This window comes from Leopardus geoffroyi, chromosome D1 (genome assembly GCF_018350155.1).
Source record: "Leopardus geoffroyi isolate Oge1 chromosome D1, O.geoffroyi_Oge1_pat1.0, whole genome shotgun sequence".
Classification (NCBI taxonomy): domain Eukaryota; kingdom Metazoa; phylum Chordata; class Mammalia; order Carnivora; family Felidae; genus Leopardus; species Leopardus geoffroyi.
In genome coordinates, this window is record NC_059329.1 from 12,338,203 (window position 1) to 12,364,081 (window position 25,879).

The 25,879-nt window shown below is 36.8% G+C and overlaps 1 protein-coding gene and 1 long non-coding RNA gene across 2 annotated transcripts; one reads left to right on the forward strand and one right to left on the reverse strand.

The window, feature by feature from the left end:
* Positions 1 to 361: 361 nt before the first annotated feature.
* NXPE1 (neurexophilin and PC-esterase domain family member 1) lies at positions 362 to 9,761 on the reverse strand. The gene is given in 12 exon segments (XM_045486550.1): positions 362 to 483; positions 486 to 792; positions 794 to 871; positions 1,209 to 1,424; positions 3,704 to 3,777; positions 5,404 to 5,465; positions 7,683 to 7,866; positions 7,869 to 8,008; positions 8,010 to 8,116; positions 8,118 to 8,210; positions 8,212 to 8,439; positions 9,708 to 9,761. Coding segments are annotated over 12 exon segments (1,665 nt in total).
* A 4,023-nt stretch (positions 9,762 to 13,784) lies between these two features.
* Positions 13,785 to 20,400, forward strand: LOC123600688. Its single transcript, XR_006713740.1, has 3 exons — positions 13,785 to 13,889; positions 14,203 to 14,295; positions 20,356 to 20,400. It is a non-coding gene; the product is annotated as an uncharacterized LOC123600688 (long non-coding RNA).
* The last annotated feature ends 5,479 nt before the right edge of the window (positions 20,401 to 25,879 follow it).

Below are 25,879 nucleotides of genomic sequence, written 5' to 3' on the forward strand. Positions count from 1 at the left end.
TTTCTAGTCCTTTACAGAAAATGTTAGATAATGTATGTTTTAGACCATCAAGACGATCACATGTTTATTCTCTTTTACCCTAAGAAAGTGTCAAGTTAGGATGCTTTCAGCCACAAGTAACAGAAAGTATGACCCAAACCTGCTTAAGGAATATGAACATTTATTATCACATGTAGACAATCTCCAGGGACGGTATAATCATTCTTCATGTCTGATTTTCTTGGCTTTGCATCCTACATTGTTTGTGTTTGTTCTTAAATGCCCTTCCCCTGTCCAGATGGATTCTTTGAAATACAAATCAAATTATTTGTAGAGATTGGTTCTAGGGGTTTTGTATATTTATGCTTTAGCAAATGGAGTTTTAAAACATGTTGATCTGATTGCTAATTACATAGTCATGTAGGTAGACACTATTAGTGCCTTGTGTAATAGTCATGTCCCAGGCATCAGTGACATACACACCGAGATCTTTGAAAATGTCCTCATGGTACGATATTGAATGCAACCACGGAAGTTTCCAAACCTGACTGTGTGTATGTGCATCTTCTTGTTTTCTGTCTTAAAGATCACTTTAGTGGCTGGGCTTCTTAGGAATAGTAGTGTAATAGCTTCTCGAGCATTCATGGCCCTGCAAATGAAAATGTCAATGGGGAGGGGCCTGAAGTGTTGGCCACGTGTGATGACGATGGCTGTGCTTTTGTCATCTGATATCCCATCAGTTTCCTGAGGAATATAACCCTCGTCTATCCCAGAGTAGAGCTGAAGGGTGACAAAAGAGTACCTATATTTTTTGCCACTGAATCTGAATGTGTCTTTCTGCACCCAAGAATAAATGCTTCTTAAAAATTCCAGTTCCGGGAAGATGAAAAAAGTTTATAAAAAAATAAAATTTTAACTTGAAGGCAATGATTATTCTATCATTTAAAATAGTCATCCATCTAGATTATTTCTTACTGGAACATCCTACGCTTTGGGGTAGATTATCTGTTCGTATGTGTGAAATATCAATCAAAATGTAAAGTTTTCATTGGAATTCATAAGGAGAAACACCATTTCTTGTGAAAATGGGAATAAAACGTTTTAAATTAAAAGGCTCAAACCTAGAAAGTGAAATGAAGTTGAAAATAAGACAATCAAAGTGAGAGAATAGAGATCTCATTAATAGTACTTTAATATCAGCCTGAATTTCTAAAATAATATAACATAATTACATACTTTTTTACAAGTTTGGATAAGTATTCGATCCAGTGATGCAAGGTAGAGTCTCCCAGGAGATAAATGAATGTTCCTTTCAAAGAGCCATTTATCTCCATTGTATTTAACTGAATCTGGTTACAAAATGTAATCCACCTTCCTTCTGAAGTATAACCACTGGGGACAGGAGTCTTCATTCTGACTTCGCATTATCCTTTTAATTTTTCACTCTAATAACAGAGACACTTGTGGTAAGTGATTTTATTGGCGTAAGTTAAATATCTAATCTTTCTCTGTCCTTCACTTTTTGATTTCTTTCTCATACTCCTGTTTCCTAATTCCTTCCTCCTACTATTCTTTGATCACCAGCTTTGTTTTAGCCACTTCTATGTATTTCTTTGAGATTTTGAGTCATCTTGACTCCTCCTTGTTGGTTTTCTCCCAAATCTGGTTGTTAGCTAAGTTTTGAAGTTTTGCCATTACTGCAGACTGTTTAGTGACTTAGGCTTTTGTCTCTAACCTGAATATTAGTGATCTGACAGTTGGTGTCCTTGTACCAAATTACTTACCTTTGCTCCATTAGTGAAGCAGTGGTCTTATTTTTTCTATGAAATTTTTATAGGAATATTTTTTTTGTTAAAAAAATAGCTTAAAATATAGTATGTCCGCATTTTAAAAAGTCCAAACACTATGAAATACGTAGCTTGAATGGATATATTTAGATAGGATTTCACAAAAACTAACATACAGCCGACAGTGCAAAGCAATATTCTGAGATTTTCCAGCAAGTTCCATTAGATTTAGAGGCTCTGTTGGCACAGAGTCTGCTTTCCAAGGCATTGCTGGTAGCAGTGCACCGAAAGTTTTGCTATGGCATAATGAAAATCCTCAGATATTTTACCTGTCTTGTTTCCTTTTCACTCAGTACATGGCCCCCTCCCCTACCACTGAGTTCATGCCTTGTATTTTAGGTTTGTTACAAAACATTTCTATACTGATATCATATTCTGTATTATCTAGAAAGCAAATAATAATGACTTAAGCATATACATTTATTTATCCCTCACAAAACAGTCCTAACTTGAGCAAGCCAGGGCTGATATGATATTACATGCTTTCAAGGACACTTTCTGTCTTGTTCTGCTACCTTTTTTTTTTTTTTTTTTTTGAGAAGGTATGATAATCTTAACTTTTTAATTTTTTATAGCTATATTGAGATATACTTGGCATACAAATTACTGCATGTATTTAATGTATACAGTTGAATGAGTTTGAACATATGCATGCACCCATGATACCACCGTCACAATGGAGGTGCTATTCTTAACTTATGACTTCAGCCTCATGGTCTAACATGGATCTTTCATCTCTCAGCATTACATCGAGAGTTCAGCCGGTAGGAAGCAGAGGTCAAGGTGTTTTACTTTTAAAGGCATGACCCAGAAGTTTCCCCTATCACTTCCACTCATAATCCAGTCAAAAACCTAGTTATGGCTACCACCAGCTTCAAGGAAGACAGCCTGTAGTTGGGTGATCACGGGCCTAGCTAAAATTGCAGTGTTTTATTACCACAGAAGGAAGGGAGAATGGGTCCTGGAGGACCACACCCAGTCTTTGCTTTACTCTGCATGCTTAGCACCCCCAGAGGCCTTGCAGTCTCTGGCTGTCTGTCTCCACAGAATATTCATAAGCATGGTTGTACTGTGTTTGTAACCTACAGACAAAGTGGAAAAATGGTGCTAGTGGAAGAATTGGAAAATTCTGAACTAGCTATTCCAGGATTACCTGAAAGAATTGTTAAGTCGTAGTGATTAGGCTTGCTCATGAGAGTTTCCATAATCCTATAAATATATGAAAACTTCAGTGTGACATGTTTGGGGTTCTATGAGGTTTGATAGCATTGCGCCTGGATGACTGACGATCATAACCCTGGAATCTTAATAATCCTAATGTACTGGCATACTTTGGTAGGAAGATAGCCTTTGTGCTTATTATTGTAAACCATATCTTGTACAATATACATGTGTCAGAGTATTCATTTTGCCATGTGTCAAACTAAGTGCTTTGAAAGACTATCTCAAATATATAACAAATTTTTTTAATTAAAATTAAAATTTTTTTTCATTTTATTTATTTTAGAGGAAGTACAAGCAGGAGAGGGACAGAAAGGGAGATAGATTCCTAAGAAGGCTCCATGCTCAGGGTAGACCTGTTGTGGGGCTCTGTCCCACCACCCTGGGATCATGACGTGAGCCAAAATCAAGAGTCAGATGCTCAACTGACTCTTGAAGGTCCAATGAGGTCCTAGGTGCCCCTATGACAAATTTTCTTATGATTAGTCTTAATGTTTATTTTGCTTAACATTATTATCAATATACTGTTAAGCCTACTCCAGAATTATTAAGATTCCATTAGACTTGTTGATTAAAGATTATGGCAGGGAGACTAGCATCCCCCCCCTCTGCTAAGATATCTGCATTCTAATTCCTGGGACCTGTGAATGTGTTACCTTCCATGGCAAAAGGGAGTTTCCAAATGTGATGAAAGGCATGGATTTTGGGATGAGAGATAATCCTGGATGATCTAGGGGGGACCAACCTAAATCTCATTAGTCTTCAAAAGTGGGAGAGGGAGGGCAGAAGACTGGATCCGAAAGATGTTATGGGGGACTTGGCCTGCTGTCGTAGCTCTGGAAAATGGAGGAAGGAGGCTGTGCGGAACAAGGGCACCTCTAGAAGCTGGAAAAGGTGAGGAAGCTGATTCTGCCCTACAGCCTCCAGAAAGGAATGCTGCCCTGCTCAACTTTTATTTTAGCTCAGTGAGACAGATATTTGAATTCTGAACTACAGAACTGCAAGATGAGATATTTGTATTATTTTAAGCCATTATGACACCTTTTCAACATCACATCATCCCGTCCAACAACAAAATGTATATAAATAGAAGAAAAAAACACCCTTATTTTATATCCCTTAGTAACATTAAAACATTTTTTCTGTAGGTCATACACATTTTGTCAAATTTGTGAAATGGCCCTTTAAAGCACAAAGTGGATTGTATCACTTTCTTCCTTAGTTGATTTTTGTAGCTTTCAAAAGCCTTCTGAATGAACCCTCAAATTCTCAGCATAGTATATGAGAACCTCCATGATTTAGTTTCTTTTTTCTAGTCTCTTCCTTTGCTGTATTTCCTCAAATACTTCCACTCCATTGGCCTATTGATACCAAATTAAACTTGAATTATTTCTAACAATAAATTTTTTTAGTAATTTCCCATGCAGTGTTTACCCTTTGTCTCATGTAATATGCATAAAAAATTAAAAATTACTCAAATCTAAATTATACCCTAGATTATTATTTGCTAAGCCTGGCAATCCTACTCATGATCCTTATGAGTTTTCTCTTTTGCCTCATTCTTTGTCTACAGATATCCTTCAGGGCTAAGTCAAATATAAACTTAAACATAAGCCCTCTACCTTTTACTTTCTTTATAGAATTGCTACATTGAATGTCTTTCAGACTGCAACCTTGCTGAACATTTATTTTTCTCCATTTGCCCATAATGCCTCATATCTATTAGAACCTTGATAAACATTTGCAGAATACATGAATAAATATTAGGCAATAAATCATTAGTTGAAATAAATCTCAAAATGAATGTTATTGGTAAACTCAGATAAGCTTTAAAGAAAGTTATTTTAAAGCCTAGTCTAAACATTATTCTAAGTAACATGGCTTTACAGTTGCCACTAAAACCCATTTAATAAAATGGAAACTCCATATAAAATTGCTAAGTGCATAAACTAAAGGTTAGGAAGTTATGCCAACAGAGAATTCGGCCAACCAAACCAAAATGTTCCAACTCTGAAGCCGTGGGTAACCATCAAAGACATTTGCACAGTGCCCCAGACAGAATCACCAACTCTAGGAGATGCACTACCATGTTTAAATATGAATGTAGAATATTGATACTTTCCCTTTAGGAACAATGGCTATGAAATCTGCTATAAAACGAGTTGGAAATAATTTCTTTGAACTGATTTCTCTCTTTAAAATACAAGGTGATTGATACCACAGACACCTGCTAGGACTTGAGCTCCAGGAAATCCATGATTACTAGGACTGGTACTGATCACCATCCCCCTGTGTAAGAATGACTCTTGGAAGATCCAGGACAAGCACCACCTACCATAGGACAGAGCAAACTTACTGTTACACTGGGAGATGTCAATGACTTTAGGAGGTTTCATCATTTCACCTGCCACATTGCACCTTCAAAAAATAAGATCATAAATTGGCCTTCTGTCTGTCCGCACAATACAGGTAATAGAACTCTTTTGCTTGTAAGAAATAACTTAAAATTTTCTACAACTGGCAACTATTATTGTTGTGAGTTTTGCATATATTGGGCATTGTACGTGGATTCGCATTTTGGAAAACTCTCTCCCTTTCTGAGAGCACGTCAAGTCCAGGGCCACTCTGCTCATCTGCCACATGCAATCAGTGTGTCCTCGAAATTTGGGATTCAAAATATTTACCTGATATGCAAGTTGTCTTCTCTCGTTTCCACATCATTTTTTGAAGTTCATGTACTATTTTTCTTGGATTAATGTGGGCCTCTAAATAACCAAGCTGTCTCAGTTTTACCCCACCTAAATTTTTCAACACAACTTCCAGAACACCCTTTCTAGTTGCAAATGTAACTATTCATTACTCTTTAAAATCCCAACCGCTTCCTTGAGGAGTTCAGGCTCTTCAGCATGGTCCGCAGACCTTTTGTCACAGGGTTGCCGCTTATTTCTTTGTACATGTTTCTTGCTGTGCTTACCTCCCATTTTTTCCTAGAAATTTGCCTTCTGACAATTGTAAACCTTATCAAGGAAGGTAATGCATTTTTCTGATCTGCTATTTCCCTATTATCTATCGAAGTGGCTGGCAGAAAGTGGTGTTGAGTCTGATGCATGAATCCATGTTCATTGTATTTCTTTCCTCCAGCTGATGAAAGACTACCTTCCTGCTTCAAAGCTCTTATCCTCCCTTTGACTCACTGTTTCAAACCTGTGTACATGTGTATGTAAGTGATAGCAAGCAGAGAGGGGATAAAGGGGGAACGGGGATCCAGGTGCTAGGTACAACGGATAGAAGTGGTAGTTAATTTCCTGCTGTGGATGACTCCTTAGGTTCAAGTCAGAAGAAGGAAGAGATCACATTTTCATCCATTACTGTGACTTTAGGCCTCAGGATGGTTAGTGGGTAGGAAAAGATTTGGTGAGGTGCACCATCAGAGATAAAAGGGAAAGACCAGAAACCCAACTGAATTTTTACTTCTTTCAGAGACCACAGATCAACACCTGGAAAAGTACGTAAGACCCGAAATGTGTGCTGTTTTTCCGTGTTTGCTATCCATACTTTACTTCCTCTCAGCATATTTTTTGAAAGTGTAAGGGAGGAAGACTGCAAACTTGACTTTGAAAACCACCAAGAAAGGTGTTGAGAAGCTAACATTACAGTCTGTCATCAACCTTAGGAAAAGTGAATCCCCAGGAATGAAAAGAGGAAATGGACTGAGCCCTTGAAACTTACAGGAAGTTATTAAAGGAGCAAAGGAGTCTGGAACTGACAGGTTTTCTCAGGGCTCGGACCGTAAGTTCAAGGATTTGTGGTGGTACCTAGTTACCCTTCGCAAAGTGGCTTATGAAGAGACCCTGATACTTCATTCTAAGCAATGAAATTTTCCAGCTTACTAGAGATCCAGGAGGCCAGGAAGTGAGCATCTGTTTGTGAGTAAGGGAAGAAAGGCATGGCCTTGATGCAGCTCTGATAGGAGAAATATGCTTTCAACCCAGTTTGTGGAGGACTGTTAGGGGGATTTTAAGAATCACTACATCGCAACCTGGGGAGTATGGACTCCTTCAGCCTGAGCAGTACATGCTGAGGAATATCTGATCTTGAGATCAAATGGAGATGACCAGTAGAAGTTGGATTTTTGGAAAGGTTATTTAGGATGCAGTATAGACAACAGATTAGGGAGGGTAAAGTTGGTGGGAGGAAAGCTGTGACAAGTAATCTAGATGAGATGATGATGATCTGAACTCAGCAGCACTAGGCTTGGAGAGAAGTGGATAAATGCAAAAGATATTTAAGAGGTAGAATTTACACAATTTGATATAGGGGATGAACGTACATGGACGTTCCATACTTCATCAAAGGATCCTTTTTTTTGGCATAACATTTTAAACACATATCAGAATACCTTTACACTGAGCATATTTTGTAAGACCTAGGTCTGTGGTAAAGGATGTGTGTTTTCACGGGAAAGTACAGGTACATATGATACGGAGTTCCACTTTGGGCAGGAACATTTTGGTGAGAATGCCAACCTTGGGAGTGGAAATCATAAAAAGGGGTCTCCTAAACACTCCACATATCGAGTAGGACAGCTATCTGAAAGTGTTGTGTTCAATATTAATTGAATGTAGCTCTGCCCACAGAACTTCCCGGGTATCTAAAAGTATATTGATGTGTACAAAAAGGCTTTTTTCCTTCACAGCAAGATAAGACATTTCTCAATTCCTGGTGGCCCTGTGAGTCAGAGCCTCACAGTGTGTGTGCTGAGGTTTCAGGTAGTAGAAGGCTTCTTGGTCTTGGGTATACAAGTACTCCCACAGCTCATACGTGAGTTTGGGGTCAGGCCAAATTCAATGAAGACATGAGTAGTTCCATTAACAAATTTACCATTGAAAATAACCCTATCGTAGCCTTGGCTCCTTGCCCTCCAGAATACTCCTTCACTGGGGTGGATGATCAGGAGAGATGGAGACCTGGCCTTCCCAGAACAGACTGAAGCTGACAAGGTAGGTGCTGTTGTTGAAGTCTGCCTCCATTCGTGTCGTGCCTGCTTTTTGAGATGGGGAGCACATCCCAGATCCCAGCCCTCAGGGAATCACCACCAATTTCCTTCCTGCATCCCAAGGGGCCCCTCACCTCCGTTAGGATGTCTAACTGCCCCCCCTCCCCCGCCTACTGTGGAGAATGGTGCTGTGCTGTGTGCAGCACTAGGGGTGGTGTTCATGCGGGTGAAAGATCTGGGTGGGGTCAGCGGGTCTGGTTTCTGTCTGATTCCCTTTATTCTTTGCTCAGTCTCTGTTGGTGACTTTAACGGGATCAGTGATAGTTCAGAGTATAAGGATTTCATTGAAGTGTTCCATTGATAGAATGAGATCGGTAAGTTTAGACCAGACCCAAGCTGACATTACCAGGTATGTGACATAATGAAATGAACCTCTTCAAGTCATTTTAGTTATGAATTGTAATGTTTATTTGCCTATTATCATCAGTATTATTGAAACTGATAATTTTGAAAGACATGTAAATAACTTAAAAATTTATTTTCAACTTTAGTTGATATACAATGTTATATTTCTGTCAGGTATATGACATAGCGAATTTGCCATTTCTGTACATTACAAAATGTTCACCACAGTCCATGTAACCATGTGTCACTATACAAAGTTGTTATTTATTTATAAACTATTATTTATAAATGAAAGATGGTACTTCTTAGTCCCCTTTATGTGTTATGCTTATCCCTACTCTGCTCTCTCCTCAGGCAACCAATAGTTCTGAGTCGATTTCTGTTTTTATTTGTTTATATTTTAGATTCCACATATAAATGAAATCATACGGTATTTGCCTTAATTCACTTAGCATAATATCCTCTAGTTCCATCCATGTTGATGCAAATGGCAATATTCCATTCTTTTTCATGGCTGAGTAATCTTCTATTTTGTATGTACCTTGTATCTTCTTTATCCATTCTTCAATTGATGGACACTTAGCCATATCTTGGCTCATGTAAGTAATGTTTCAGTAAACATAAGGGTGCATATGTCTTTCTGAATGAGGGTTTTCATTTTCTACAGGTAAATACCCAGAAGTACAGTTACTGGATGGCTTGTCTATGTTTTTTTAAAGCTTATTTGAGAGAGAGGGTACAAATGGTGGGAGAGGCAAGACAGCTCCACGGTGACACCCGTGAGCCTGATGCAGTGCCCACACCCATAAATTGCGAGATCATGACCTATACCGACTGAGCCACTCAGGTGACCCAAGGTATTACTATTTTTAACCTTCAAGGAATCTTCCTATTGTTTTTGCCTACAGGGGGCATTTATATTCCCACCAGTAGTGCACTAGAGTTCCTTTTTCTCCACATATTTGCTAACACTTGTCATTTCTTGTCTCGGTGCCGTTCTGACAGCTGTGAGGTGATAGCTCATTGTGCTTTTGATTTGCATTTCTCTGATGATGAGTGACGTTGAGCATCTTTTCATGTGTCTGATGGTCATGTGTATGACTTATTTGAAAAATGACTATTCAGGTCCTCTGCCCATTTTTTAAATAAGGTTAGTATTATTTTTGGTGTTGAGTTGTGTGAGTTCTGTATATATTTTGAATATTAATACCTTATTGGATATATCATTTGCTAATACTGTCTCCCATTGAATAGGTTGCCTTTTCATTTTGTTGAAAATTCCCATCACTGGGCAAAATCTTCTGGTTTGACATAATTCCAGTAGTTCATTTTTGCTGTGTTTCCCTTACCTGAGGAGATGTCCATAAAATGTTGCTAAGGCTAGGGTCCAGGTTATTTTTTAAGTGTTTTATGGTTTCAGATCTTCCATTTTGAGTTTATGGTGTAAGAAAGTGGTCCAGTTTTTGCAACACTATTTATTGAAGAGACTATGTTTTCTCCTTTGTATATTCTTGCCTCTTCTGTCATATATTAATTGACCATAAATGCGTAGATTCCTGGAATCTCTACCCTGTTCCCTTGATATGTGTTGATATTTTTGACCACTGTAGCTTTGTAGTATACATTTAAATATGGGATTCTGAGATCTCTTGTTTTATTCTTTTTCAAAATTGCTTTTGCAATTTGGGGACTTTTGTAATTCCATGAGTATTTTAGGAGTGTATGTTCTAGTTCTGTGGGAAAAGAAACTGTTGGTATTTTGATCAGGATTGCATGGAACCTGTAGATTGCTTTGGGTAGAATGCACAGTTTAACAATATTCTTCCAATCCATGAGCATGGTTTCCTTCCTCTGGGTCTTAGAGTTTTCAAGTATAGGTCTTCCACCAACTTGGTTATATTTATTCCTAGGTTTTTTATTCTTTTTAATGCAATTTTAAGTGGGATTATATTCTTAATTTTGTATCCTGAATTTTGATGAATTCATTAGTTCTAACAGTGTGTTGAAATCTTTAGGGTTTCCATATATGGTATCATGTCATCTAGAAATAGTAACAGTTTTGCATCTTCCTTACCAATTTTAGATAACTTTATTTCTTAGTCTTCTCCAGTTGCTGCAGCTAGTACTTCTAGTAGTATGTTGAATACAAGAGATGAAGCTGGACATCCTTTTCTTGTTCCTGATCTTAGAAGAAAGGCTTTAGTTTTTCATCACTGAGTATGATGTTGGCTGAGGATGTGTCATGTACTGCCTTTCTTATGTTGAGGTATATTCCCTCTACACATACTTTGTTAAGAGTTTTTATCATAAATGAATGCTGAGTTTTGTCAAGTGCTTTATATGGTTTCAGGAGTAGAATCCAGTGACTGATCTCTTCCATATGATACCTAGTGCTCATCCTGAAAAGTGCCCATGGTAATGCCCGCCACCCATTTAACCCACCCTCCCTTCCAGCAACCCTCTGTTTGTTCTCTGTATTTAAGAGTCTTAGGGTTTGCCTCCCTGTTTTTATCTTATTCTTACTACCCTTCCCCCATGTTCATCTGTGGAGTTTCTCAAATTCCACATATGAGTGAAATCATATGATAATCTTTCTCTTATTTTGCTTAGCATAATACCCTCCAGTTCCATCCACGTTGTTGTAAATGGCAAGACTTCTTTTTCATCATTTGTCAGTGTGTGTGTGTGAAATATACATGTGTATATACGTATATTACATCTTCTTAATCCATCACTTGATGGACATTTGGGCTCTTACCATAATTTGGATAGTGCTGCTATGAACATTGGCATGAGTGTGCCCCTTCAAATCAGTATTTTGTATCCTTTGGATGAATGCCTAGTAGTGCAATTGCTGGGAACAACACTAAAAGGCAACCAACGGAATTGGAGAAGATATTTGCAAATGCCACATTGGATAAAGGGTTAGTAACCAAAATCTATAAAGATCTTACCAAACTCAACACCCCCAAAGCCCAAATAATCCAGTTAAGTGATGGGCAGAAGACATGAATGGACATTTCCAGATGGCAAACAGACCTATAAAACATGCTTAATATCACTCATCATCAGAGAAATACAAATCAAAACCAATTCTGACCACCTCACACTGGTCAGAATGGCTAAAATTAACAACTCAGGGAACAGTAGAGAAAGGGGAACCCTTGTGCACTGTTGATGGGAATGCAAACTGGTGCAGCCACTCTGGAAAACAGTCTGAAGTTTCCTCAAAAAATTAAAAAAGTGACCTCTTTTCATGTCCATGACTCATTTAGCCCATCCTTCCCCCCACCTCCCCTCCAGCAACCCTCAGTTTATTCTGTATATTTAAAAGACTCTTATGGTGTGCCTCTCTCTCTGTTATTATTTTTCCTTCCCTTCCCGTATGTTCATCTGTTGTTTTTAAATTCCACACATGAGTGAAATCATCTGTTATTTGTCTTTCTCTGCCTGACTTATTTTGCTTAGCATAATACTTTCTAGTTCCATCCACATTGTTGCAAATGGTAAGAGTTCATTTTTTTTTATCCCCAGTTTCTTTTTTCAAATAATGAACTCTGTTTTAAAGTATTTATTTCATTGTTTTTTTCCTTTTATTAATTTTGGGTGTGTTTTTTATTTTTCTGACTCCATTAAGTGTTGCTTCTGATGGCTCTATTGTCATATATGTCCCTCTAGGAACTGCTTTTGTGTCTCAAAGATGTTTGACCATGATATTTCCAGTTTTATTTGTGTCCTCATGTTTAAGTTCCTTCTTGTTTTCTCCATTAATTAACCCATTGGTTGTTCAGTAGTATGTTGTTTCACATCCATGTTTTCTTGTTTTTCTAGTTTTATTTTTGTAATTGATTTCTAGTTTCATACCATTGTGTTTGGAAAAGATCCGTCTTTTTGAATTTATTTAAATTTGTGTTCTTACATGTGATGTATCCTGGAGAGTGTTTCATGTGCATATAAAGAACGTGTGTTCTGCTATTTGTGGATGGCATGTTATGTGTATATTTTAAGTTCATTTGGTCTAATGTATCATTTAAAGCCACTCTTTCTTATTGACTGTCTGCGTGGATGATCTTTCTATTGCTGTAAGTGGGGTGTTCAAGTTCCCTACTATCAGTGTATTATTGTCAATTTCTCCCCTATGTCTGTTAATTTTTTTTTTATATATTCAGGTGCGCCTATGGTAAGTGCACAGATATTTACAATTGTTGTATCCTCTTGCTATCACTTATTATTCATTGCCCTTGTATATTGCTATAGTCTTTTTCTTAGTTGATTATGTCTGATATAAGTATAGCTACACTGGCTTTCCCCCCCTGCTTCTATTTGCATGGAATATTTTTATATATTCCTTAACTTTCAGTTTGTATGTGTCTTTAGGTCTGAAGTGGGTCTCTTGTAAACAACATATAGGTGGATCTTTTGTTTTCTTTTTGAAATCCATTCAGTCTCTCTATTTTGGTTGGAACATTGTCTATTTAATTTAAAGTAATTATTTAATATATATGTGCTTGTTCCCATTTTGTTAATTTTATTTTCCTTTTTTCTTCTCTTTCTTCCCTTGTGATTCCTTTCTTTTATAGTTTGATTTGTGGTTACCATGATGTTCATATATAACATCCTATGCATATAGCACTTCATGTAAAGGTGACTGTTGCTTAAGTTTGAACACATTCTAAAAGAATTATGTTTTTACTCCCTCTTCCATGTATATGAAATATTTCCTATCTTTTTTGTATCTCTTAACTAACTGTATATAAAATTGATATTAGTATTTTTGTAAAGTTTTGGTCTGCTTTTTCTCTATTGGCTCTTTTTTCTTTCAAAGAAGTCTAATATGTCTTATATGGCCATTTTAGTGGTGATACACTCTAACTTTTGTTCATCTGGAAACTTCTTTATGTGTCCTTCAATTCTGAATGCTAACCTTGCTGGTTTCAGTATACTTGGTTGTAGGTTTTTTCCTTTCAGTACTTCAAATATACCATACCACTGCATTCTGGCCTGCAAAGTTTCTGCTCAAGAATCAACTTAAAGCTTTAAATGGGTTTTCTTGCAAGTAAGCAATTGCTTTTCTTTTGCTCCTTTAAAAATTCTGTTTAATTTTTATGTTCATAATTAGTATCTGTCCTGATGTGGGCCTTTTTGGGTGCACGCTGGAGCTCGATGTCTGTTTCATTCCCCAGTGTAGGGAAGTTTTCAATGTGAATTGCATTATCTTTGATGTTGTCCTAGAGGTTTCTTCTTTTAGATCACTGATCTGTCCTGCATCTTGTTATCTGCTATTGATTCTCTGTACTATATTTTTCATTTCAGTTGTTGTACTTTACAGCTCTGATTGGTTATATTTTCTGCTTCCTTGCTGAAGTTGTCAAGCTGCTCATCCACTCTTCTCTCAAGTATGGTGGTCATCTTCATGGCTATTGCTTTGAACTCTTGATCAGGTAGGTCATTTATCTCCATATTGTTAATTCTTTTTCTGAAGTTGTGTTGTTCTTTCATTTGGAACATACTCCTCTTTTTCCTCATTTTGTCTGACTCTGTTTGTCTCTATGTATTAGGTCAGCTACGTCTCCTGGTCTTAAAGTTACTGGCCCTATATAGAAGAAATCTTGGGGTTTCCTTTAGTGCAGTACTTACTGTTTAGTAGAACCAGATGTTCCAGTGGTGTCTCCTATGTTTGCAGCTGGGTGAAAGTCCTGGGTACAACTTGCCACGGGGTTGGTGGTAAGCAGGGCTGCCTCCTTCTCTCACTAGGGCAAGACTTGCTTTGGAGTGGTGCTGGTTCTGGATGGGGTTGACCACAAGGCATGGCAGGGTAATAGTCGCTATACAGGAACACCTGCAATGGTAAGTCCACAGGATAGATGTCGAATGACCAACTGGCACCTACCTGTGTCAGGCCAGCTAGGCTCAAGAGGGGCAAGAAAAGTGGTACCTGCCAGCACTTCTGTACCCAGAGATAGTTCCTGCCCCCCTGGCACATGTCCTAGTCTATAAATGTCCTATATGTGTAGCTTGGGCACTTTTCAAACTGCTGCCTCTGTGGTCTCATTGTACTTGAGCGCTTTAAGGGTGTATCCCTCTTTCTGATAGCCCTCCACTCTTACTGAAGTTAACCCCCTGCTTATTTTCAAAGCCTGATGTTATGGGGCTCATCGAGCCAATGCAGATCCTGTGACTGAGCGTGCCCAATGAGGGACTTCAAACCCTCATCCTTCAGGGAGGACCTCCACCCCTGTGATATCCTTCCTGCTGGTTGGTCACTGAGGGTTTTGTCAGGACTGCATCTCTGCCCATCGTACCTTTCTAGATGTAGCTTTGTCTTCGTATCTTTAACTGTGGAAAAGCTGTCCTGCCAGTCTTCGAGTTGTTTTCAGAATGAGGTGTACTATATGCCGTTGCAGCCTTGTGTCTGCAGGAGGAATTGAGCTCAGATTCTTCACCTCTCTTCTTGACCAGTAAAAGACTATTAGACATAGGTAAAAAAAAAAAAAAAAAACTAGATTGAGGTAGAACAGAACTTAGTTATGGCAGGATATGAGTTGTATAAGTAAAGGAAGAGTAAATGCACCTGAGTCGATTAATTATTCATCAGTATTCTCTGTGGTATATATTTTAACTTCCATATTTTATGGAAGGCTTGAAGAGTTGTGGGTAAATATATTGAATCTAAAAGATTATTGGTCTGGCTGAGTTCCCTTCCTCCCAGGGACACACTGAGGCAATAACTACATATAATGCAACTCACTCTGAAAATGACCTGTGACTGGCAGAATAGATCTCCACAACTGAAGGTATAAAGAGAAGGTCACGTTGACAAGAATAGGAGGGGGAGGGAGGTGGTCGTGAACCAAACTCCCAATGTGGTGACCCCTTGCAGTAGAAATATCCCAGGTGTGCAGTTACTCCCTGAAGAACAAGGGGATCAAGCTCCACATTAGGTGCCCGCAGCCCTGGAAAGCTTTCACTAAAAAGATAAGCACCCATCATGTCTGGCTTTGGCAGATCCTGAGGGGGCTATAGGAAATAAAGACTCCTCTTTTAAAGGACAAGCACACTCTATCTCTTGCACAGAAGCAGCACTTTGAAACCCGTCTGGATTATATGTGAAGGAGGCTCACTGACTAATTTTAGGGCGTGTGCTGGAGGGGCAGAAATCTGTAGGAGCTTTTTTGGGAGTATCAGGGGGTGCCATTTTTCTTGCCTTCCTTCAGCCTAGCCTTGCAGGAGGCAGTTCAGGCACTTTCCATCTACCTTGCTACCAGTTCTCACCCCACCCTGGTATTTTTGGGCAGATCTACATCACCCAAGCTGCCCCCCACCGCAGGTGTCCCTTCGTAATAACTCCTGCCATAGTGGTGGGGGAAGGGAGCTAACCCCACCTCCTGGCAAGCTGATAGCCATGACTACTGGGGGCATGCTGGTGGGCTGGACTGGTCGCCTAGGGGGCTGGCTGGCAGCCACCCCCCAATAGTTGCTGAATTACAACAGGAGGGCACATGCAGCCCATGCAGGAGTCACCCCTGGTGATCAGAAACTACTGAGCCTCCCAGGACATTTTCTACATAAGGCTGCTACTTTCAAGAACAGGAAATAGAGCTGACCTACTTAATACAGAGAGGCAGACGAAATTGCTTCAAACAAACAACTGAGGTAATCTACCTGAGAAAGAATTCAAAATAACCGTCAAGAAGATGCTCACAGAACTCGAGTGAGAAAGTTAGTATAGAGATAGAAATAAAAGCCCAACCCATCAGAGCAGAATAGAATAATAACTGAAACAAAAACAGAGTAGAGGATGAAGAATGGATCAGTGATCTAGAAGACAGGAAATTGCCCAAGCTGAATAACAAAAAGAAAACAATGGGAATAGGTTCAGGGATCTGGGACAGCATCAAGTATAGTAGCATTCACATTACACACCCCTCTGGAGAAAGAGAGGGGCATACAATTTACTTGAAAACCTGGGCAATGAAACAGATATTAAGGACCAGAAAACTCAACAAGATGAACACACAGATGTCCACACAAAGACACATAATAAAGTGTCAAAAAACAAAAAAAGGTGCAGGGAGATCTTAAAAAGAGCAAAACAACAAACTAGTGTCTTACAGAGAGCCCTAGAAGGGATTCAACAGAAATGTTTCAGACCCGACTAGACTGACATGGTATATTCAACATGATGAAAATACCTACAAGCAAAAATACTCTAACCAGCAAAATGATTCAGAATTGTAGGAAAGTTTATCACCATTAAACTGACCTTACAAGAATTAGTAATGACACTTTTCAAAGGGGAAAATAAAGGGCCATAAGTACAGTAAGAAAATTATGACAAAAATATTTCACTGGCAAAAGGAAACATAATGAAGATAGATCAATAACATATGAATGTTGATAGCATGAAATACCCATAATAACTAGCTAAGAGCTACAGAAAATAAGATGTGAAATATATATTAAACTTTCAGAGACATAGAAAAATATAGTGCTTTTAAGTTGGAACACATTTTAAGTGGCCATCCACTTAAAATGGATTGCTATTCACTTAGGGGCTGTATATGAACTATATTATAAACATAAAAGCTTCTAATAGATATAGAATAAAGAAAACGGAATCCATAATAATAAAGAAAGCCTTCAAATCACAAGGGAAGGAAGCAAGAGAAGGACCAGAGAAGAGCTACAAAAATGACAATTAACAAAAAAGCAGGAAGTTCATACCTATCAATAACTACTGTAAATGGACTAAATGTTCCAATCAAAAGACAAAGGGAGACTAAAGAGATTAAAAAATAAAACCAAAACCCAAAGACCCATTTATATGCTGCCTACAAGAAGCTCATTTCAGTCTTAAAGACATACAGAAAGAAAGTGAAGGAATGGAAAAATATATTCCAGGCAAATGGAAACAAAAAGTCAGGGTAGCAATATTAATAGGCAAAATAGACTTTAAAACAAAGACTGTAACAAGAGGTAGAAGAAAATTACCTAATGATAAAGGGATCAATTCAACAAGATTATAAATAGTTGTAAATATTTATGCACCAAACATGGACTCACCTAAATATATAAAGTGATATTACAGACATAAAAGGAGACATTGACCAGAATACAATAATAGTCGGGTACTATAACACCCCAGCATCAATGGATAGATCATCAAGGCAGCAAGTCACTTAAAATCAACACTGACTTTGAATGACACATTAGACCAGATACACTTAACAATTATATACAAAACATCCCAATCCCCACACAGCAGAGTACAGTTTTCAAATGCATATGGAACAATGCTCTAGGATAGATCACATGTTAGGCTACAAAGTAATTCTCAGTAAATTCAAGAAGATAAACCATTGGCCAGATTCATCAGGAAAAAAGAGGACTTAAAGCAGAAGTTAAAGAGGAGTATAAAGGTCTACTATGAAAAACTACATGCTGAGAAACTGGAATAAATGGAAAAATTTCTAGAAAAATACAATTTTCCAAGACGCAATCAGGAAGAAATAGACAATCAGAACAGACTGGTTACTAGTAACAGAATTGAATCAGTAATCCAAAAATCTCCCCAAAAAACAAAAGTCCAAGACCAGATGGCTTCACAGACTAATTCTACCAAATATTTTAAGAAGGGTTAATAGTTATTCTTTACAAAATGTTCCACAAACTTAAAGAGGAAGGAATTTTCCAAATTTATTCTGTGATGCCAAATTTATTCTCTGATACCACAGCTAAAGACACTATAAAAAAAATCCGCCAAACTACATAATATCCCTAATAAACATAGATGCCAAAATTCTCAACAAGTAATTGAGTCCAGTAGTATATTAAAAGCATCATTCACCATGAACAAGTTGGATTTACTCCAGGGATGCAAGGATGAGTTAACATCCAAAATTGATCCATGTAATATACCACATTAACAATAACAAAAACATTAAAAATTATATGATCTCAACAGATGGAGAAAAAGCATTTGACAAAATTCAACTTGTGTTCACAATAAGAACTCTCAACTAAGTGGATGTCGAGAGTACGTACCTCAGCGTAATAAAGGTCATATATGACACACCCACATCTAACATCATAATCAGTGGTAAAAACGTGAAAGCTTTTCCTCTAAGATCTGGAACAAGACACACATGTCCACTTTCACCACTTCTATTGGAAGTTCTAGCATCAACAATCAGAAAAGAAATAAAATGCATCCAAATTGGTAAGGGAGAAGTAAAACCTTAACTAATTCCAGATGACATATGACTGTATAGAGGAAATAGACCCTGTAAAGAAAAAAGCCCAAACAGAAGAAATGAATTCATTAAAGTTGCAGGGCAGAAAATTACATAAATCTTTACATTTCTGTACACTAATAACAAACCAGAAGAAAAAAAGTTAACACACATAAAGCTTAACCAAAATATGTCCCCACTGCACCCCAGCAACAATCAATAAAATCCTTGTGGCTGGTAGAAAACAGTAGAGCAAACCAAGAGGGACAAAAACAAACAAACAAACAAACAAAAACCCAAGGAGATGAGATGTTATAAAAAAATAAAGCTTAAAGGAAACCAAGATTCAACCTCTGACAAGATCAGTGAAGAAATAGAGATGCAAATAAATAAAACCCCAAACAAGAATCTTTTCATGTACTTCTGGAAAATTTTAAAAACCTTAATTTGCACAAAAGGGAATAGAAAAATTGGATAGAGAATAACCATTCAATACACATAAATAATAATCACAGTAATAATGTAATTGTCATAATGATAAACATGTTACCATTTTCCCCACTTCTAGAAGTCACAGGCTGAGATTGTTTTATCAGCGGGTGCAGATATCCCTAGGTTACATAATGAGAAAAAATTGTCCAATTAATATTATGAGTTAGAAATATGTTTTATGCTAAGACTTCACAAGCACAATATAAGAAAAATATAGGCCTATTTCCTTCCCTTCTAAATATGTTGAACATGGCTTTAAGATTCTTTTATATCTATCAATGTAGATACAGATGTAGCCTGAGTATGTATGTGTGTTTATTCATCATGGTCAATTATGTATTAATTTAGGATTAACAAATGGCCCCAGAGAGAAAAATCTTACAGTATAATTTATTCTTAGTGGTTTAAAGACAAACATTTCATGTTTTTTACTGTTCTCAAATTAGGAGTACAGTTGCCAAAATAACATTTGCTATATTTCGAAACTAATGTAACATTAAAATTCAATTTAAGAAGTTAAATATTTTTAAAAAATTAAAAATAATGTTTATTTTTGAGAGAGCGTGAGTGGGGTAGGGGAGGGGAAGAGAGAGGGAGACACGGAATCTGAAGCTGGCTCTGAGCTGTCAACACCGAGCTTGATGTGGGGCTCCAATTACATTACTGTGTTATCATGACCTGAGCCCAAGTTGCACACTTAACCGACTGACCCACCCACGCAGCCCTAAATACCTTCTTTTTGAGGTCAGAAGAAGACAAAGAGGTTAGCAATTTTAGAAACCCTGAATCAAACAAAAAATCAGAGGTATGAGAATTTTAAGGGAAAAAGCAAACTGTCCTTATTTTTGCAGATGTTGTGATTGTCCACAAAGAAGACCAAACGTAGCAAATTATGTGCATTAAGAGAGTCAGTAAGGAACTGGATACAAAATAAACTTGCAAAAATCAATAGCACTTACCTATACCAGTAATAATCACCAAAACAATATAATAGAAGGTAAGTTCTGAACTTGATGGAGGCATTTTGAAAAGACCTGAGTGAAAAACTCTAACACTTTTAATATTATAAATTTGTTAATTTTCCCTTAAATAACTTTAAAATTCTATGTGTTTCTCTTGATGTATTTAGTTCTCAAACTGTTGATGGCTTTCTACTTAAAGTTTTTTTATGTTTATTTTTAAGAGAGATCACGAGTTGGGGAGACACAGAATCTGAAGCACCCACCACGCTCTCAGCTGTCATCACAGAGCTGGATGCGGGGCTCAAACCTATGAACGGTGAGTGAGATCATGACCTGAGCCGAAGTCAGACACGTAATTGACTGAGACGCCCAGGTGCCCCTTTCTACTTACAGTTTTTGATTTCTGGTCTAATTTCACTATATCAGAAAGCATACGCTGAACAATTTTAACCTTTAGAAATTGAGACTTGCATTATGTGAAGGCTATGGTCTAATTTCAGAAATGATCTAGGGGCACCTACAAGAATGTGCAGTTCACAATTGTATTTCACATAGGTTTCATTTGTTAAAAATTACTTAGAGAGGTTAATGTCTATTAATATGGCTGTAGATTTGTCTCTATTTTTTATCAATTTTTGCTTTATATATTTTGAGGAGATAGTATTAGTACATGCATCATTATAACTTCTTGGTGGATTATCTGAGTATATTATCTTCCTGATTATATTTTCCTGGTATATTATCATTAAGAAGGTCTGTTTGGGGGCGCCTAGGTGGTTCAGTTGATTAAGCAGGTAACTCTTGATTTCAGCTCCGGTCATGATCTCATGGTTCCTGGGCTTGAGCCCCATGTCGGGCTCTCCACTGACAGCATGGAGCCTGCTTGGGATTCTCTCTCTCCCTGCTCCTATCCTGCACGCATGCACATGTGCTCTCTCCCTCTCTGTCGAAATAAACTAAAAAAAAGCTTGTGTAGTTACAATAACGAAAGGCAAAAGAGGCTTTGAGAAAAGAAGCATTTTTTTAACGTTACTGTTTAAATTCCAGTCCGTTGGCATACAGTATCATATTGGTTTCAAGTGTGCAGTATAGTGCTCATCCCCACAAGTGCACTCCTTGATCCCCATCTCCCACCACCCCCTCCCATCTGGTAACTATCTGTTCTCCATAGTTAAGAGTCTGTTTCTTGGTTTGCCTCTCTTTTTGGTTAGTGTTTGGTTTATTTTGGGGGTTGAGGAGAAATGGTAAATACTCCCCTCTTTTACTTTCAAACATTAAGTTCTTTATAATATGGCACTTGTAATCAACATAAAAGTTTTATTGTTTTAATATGGTGAGACAAATCTTGGTTTTTAGTATATTTAATCTTTTTTTTTCCCTACAGGACCCGCCTATCTTACTGTCTCCTTTTGGATTTATCAAGTATTTTTTTAAATTAAAAAAGGTTTATTTTTGAGAGAGAGGGAGAGCATACGAGTGGGGGAGGAGAAGAGGAAGAGGGATAAGAGGATCCAAAGTGGGCTCTGTGCTGACAGCCCTGTGAAGGGCTCCAACTCATGAACCGTGAGATCATGACCTCAGCTGGTGTTGGATAGTTAACCAACTGAGCCACCCAGGCACCTGATTAATCAAATAGTTTAAATTATTCCATTTATTCCTCTATTTAACTAAGGGTTTTACATTATCTTAGTATCTTTTATTGGCTATCTTAAAAATTACACCTTGCATCCTTGATTATGATAGAAACTTAGAATTCTTTAACACTACTTACCTTTTTTGTATTTTGTTATTTTTTTCTAGTATTTTAATTCTATGTATATTTTAAAAACAACAGCATATTGTTTTTTGAAGCAATCATTCACTTATATCTACCAACTTTTTTTCCATTTTGAGTTAAATTTTATGGTGTGAGGGAATGTGGATCATTTTTTGCAGATGGATATACATATGTGTTCTAGCAACTTATTAAAAAGATTATTCACCACTGAATTTCTTTGGCACTTAAATTGAAAATCAATTGGTCCTGTATATTAATGTTTATTTCTGACCTATTTGTTCTGCTCGATTTATTTTTATGTCTGCCTTTGTGCCAATACCACACTGTGTTAATTACTGTGGCTTTATAAGAAGGTTTTAAAAAAAAACCACGTTTATTTATTTTGAGAGGGAGAGAGAATCCCAAGCAGCCTCCGCACTATAAGCACAGAGCCTGATGCAGGGATCTATCTTATGGGATCGTGACCTGAGCCACCTAGGCGCCACTATATAACTCTTGAAACCAGAAAGAATAAATCTGCCAACTGTGTCCATGTTTAAAAAAAAAAATTCTATGTATTTCGAATTAAGTTCCCAAGAGGATTTTCTTGGGTTGGGAGAGAAAACCTGATTGTGAATACCTGGGAAACATTTAAAAAATATGACTACCCCTACCATAAATTATAGTAATAAAACAGTATTGTAGTATCAAATAAACCAATCAAATTGAATAGGTCTCTGGAAACAGACCTGCTTATAGATGGCAGTTTGCCATATGGCATTGGTAACATCACAAATCAGAAAATTATATTTAGTGAACCATAATGGAAAAGTTGTCTCACTTGTGACAAATTGGAAAAAACAAAGATTCCTATCTCATGCTGCATACACAGAAGCTCAAATGAAATAAAAACCTAACTATGAATGAAAATGCAATATAAAGAAGTTTATAGTTTCTTTATGATCTCAAATTAGGAAGTATTTCTTAAAAAGATCTCAAAACAGAAACTATAAGTATTTATATATTCAGTTACTCAAAGTTAAAAGTTTTTTTCACTGATGACAGACTGGGATAATATATATGGAACATTTAAAAGTAATGAAGAATTAGTATGTAGAGTGTAAGAGTTACTACTGAAAATAAAGAAACATGTCAGTAAGCTCAGCAGAAAAATAGACACATGTTTATCACCTTATTGGGCACATTAGGAAAGAGATGCATTTCATTTAGGAGAATAGATAAGTTACACTTTGTATGTTCATTCAGTAGAATACATGCAGCTCTCAGAGATCATGAATTATATTTACATGTAGCAATGTGATTAGACATCAAAGAATAATTTTGAATGAAAAAATTAAAGCATTTATGTAAGTAAAATAAAAATACTAACACAATACTGTATGCCTTTCAAGGTCACATACATGCCTAAATGTATGTGTTGAATAAAAACTGGAATGCTATGAGGAATAATAGTATGTAATGGGAGAGTATGGAGAATGAATGAAAAAAGTACAACAAAAAAATCATATATGGCCATGTACCTTGTGATAGATTGACTTTCCTTCAGATAACAATCATCAACTCTGAGAAAATACTAAAAACAAGTACCTGAAGGCTAGGTAGAGTGAACAGGGGCAGGCAAATTTTGATAGATGAAACTTGGAAGAAGGAGCCACGAAAAGGCAAGTTTTCTGTTTCTGAAGCTTTCACCTGAGAACAGTTTACAGAGAAGCATGGAGTACTAAAATGCAATAGAAACCTACTATTTTTTAAAATGGCTTCAACAATTTGAGAGCAGAGTCTGCAGCAACCACAGTCACTGAAAGAGAATGAAATCCCAGAACAGTAAGAACCAGAGAAGGGCATGCCCCAAATTGTGAGTATGAATGGTACTCCAATCTCTACTGATCCCTGAAGCATGCCTTTGGGGTAGACACAAAGCAATTTATTGCTAAAGCCAAAAAACTCACCTGAGATTTGAGTTACTTCCAACCACAGGTGAAACAGTATTTGCAGTTTCAGTTGAACCAAGTTACTTGATTGCCAGAACAAAAATTTCAACCCAATCTGAGGAGTAAAATAGAATCTAGGTCTCCATAAAGTAACTATCACAATGTCCAAGATACAATTCAAAATTACTCAGCACTGAAGGAACCAGAAAAAATGTAATCATTCTGAAAAGAAAAGACAATTAATGGAAGCCAACCCTTAGATAATCTAGATGTTGGCATGATCAGACAAGGACTTTGAGACAGCTATTATAACTATGCTCAATGAAGTAAAGATGCTGTAATGAATGGAAAAATAAGGAATCTCGGCAAAGACAGAAATATTAAAGAACCAAACAGAATTACAACAAAAAACAGTATCTGAAATAAAAATACACTCCTTAATCCACTTTACTAAATTGCCTCCCCACTTCTCAGTGTTTCTCTATTAGATCAAGGTTATGCATATCAATTGTATTCAGACTTTATATACATTTATTAACTTCAGGTCTGTTTGGTTTATAAGTTTCTGAAAGATATAATACAATTTCCCACTATGGCTGTGGTGATATCAATTTGAGCTTATAATTCTGTTTTTGCTAGGATCATCCAAATGTGTGATTATTATACATTTTTTGTAGATTGTTCCTTATGTAGCATCTCATTTTATGATTATTTATGTCTTTTCTTTGCTCTTTAACATCAACAATTTACACCAGAAGTCATTGGTGTAAAATGTTTAAGAAACTCAAAGGAAGGAAATATGAGCCAGAAATTTTAAAGTAAAACAATTTGACTTTCAATTTAAAAAGCACAATTTCTTTTAACACATTAAAATCTAGGAACTATTTCCCTTAAGGTCTTTCCTAAGGAATTTATTGAACAGAGTGAACTTCAAATAACCAAAATGACTGGACAATTTGATATAACAATTTGTGTTAAGAAAAAATATATATTTACTCACAGACATAAATCTAATGATTACATGATATAGGGTATGGTATGCAATGGCTATGTATTCTAACGTAATTGCAGTAAAACTATAAAAAAGTTGGAGAATGGGAAGAGATGGAAAAAGCAGAATTAGGTAGCTGACAGAGTCATTAGCTGAAGTAAAAGGATATTACTTCAAGTCAGATAAGGAAGAGTCAGGGTTGGGAAAAAATGATGTTACTAGCTCATTTCAATATTGCTGATGGTAAGGGACCAATAGACATTAACCAAGTGACAAAAAGGGTTATACACAAGGATTGGAATAAAAGTAACCATTAGAACAAAAATAGAAACATCTCTAAGTAACAGAAAAATATTCAAAAATAAAAGAGCAAATAGATATTATAAAGATGTAAATATATATAATTATACCATAAAACAATGCCAAAATTAGCACCAAACATATCAATTGCATCAGTAAATATAAATGGATTTGTCCTAACAACAATTTTCAGATTGTTCAATATTTGCAAAAGATATATCCAAGAAGGAGTTAATATCCAAAATATATGAAGAACTTCAACTCAACACTAAAAACAATCTGATTCAAAAATAGGCAGAAGACCTGAACAGACATTTTTCCAAGAAGACATCCAGATGGCCAATAGACCCATGAAAAGGTGATATCACTATCACAGAAATGCAAATTACAACCACAATGAGATATCACCTTACACTTGTCAGAATGGCTAAAGTAAAAAAACAACAACAAAAAAACAAACACCTTGGCAAGGATGTAGAAAAAAGAACCCTCATGCATGTTGGTGGGAATGTAAATTGGTACAGATGCGGTGGAAAGTAGTATGGGGGTTTCTCAACAAGTCAAAAATAGAAATACCATATGATCCAACAATTCCACTGCTGAGTATTTACCCAAAGAAAATGAAAATATTAATTCAACAAGATATATGCACCCCTATGTTTATGGCAGCATTATTGACAATAGCCAAGATATGGAAGCAACCAAAGCGTCAATAGATAGATGAATGGATACATCTATCCACACAC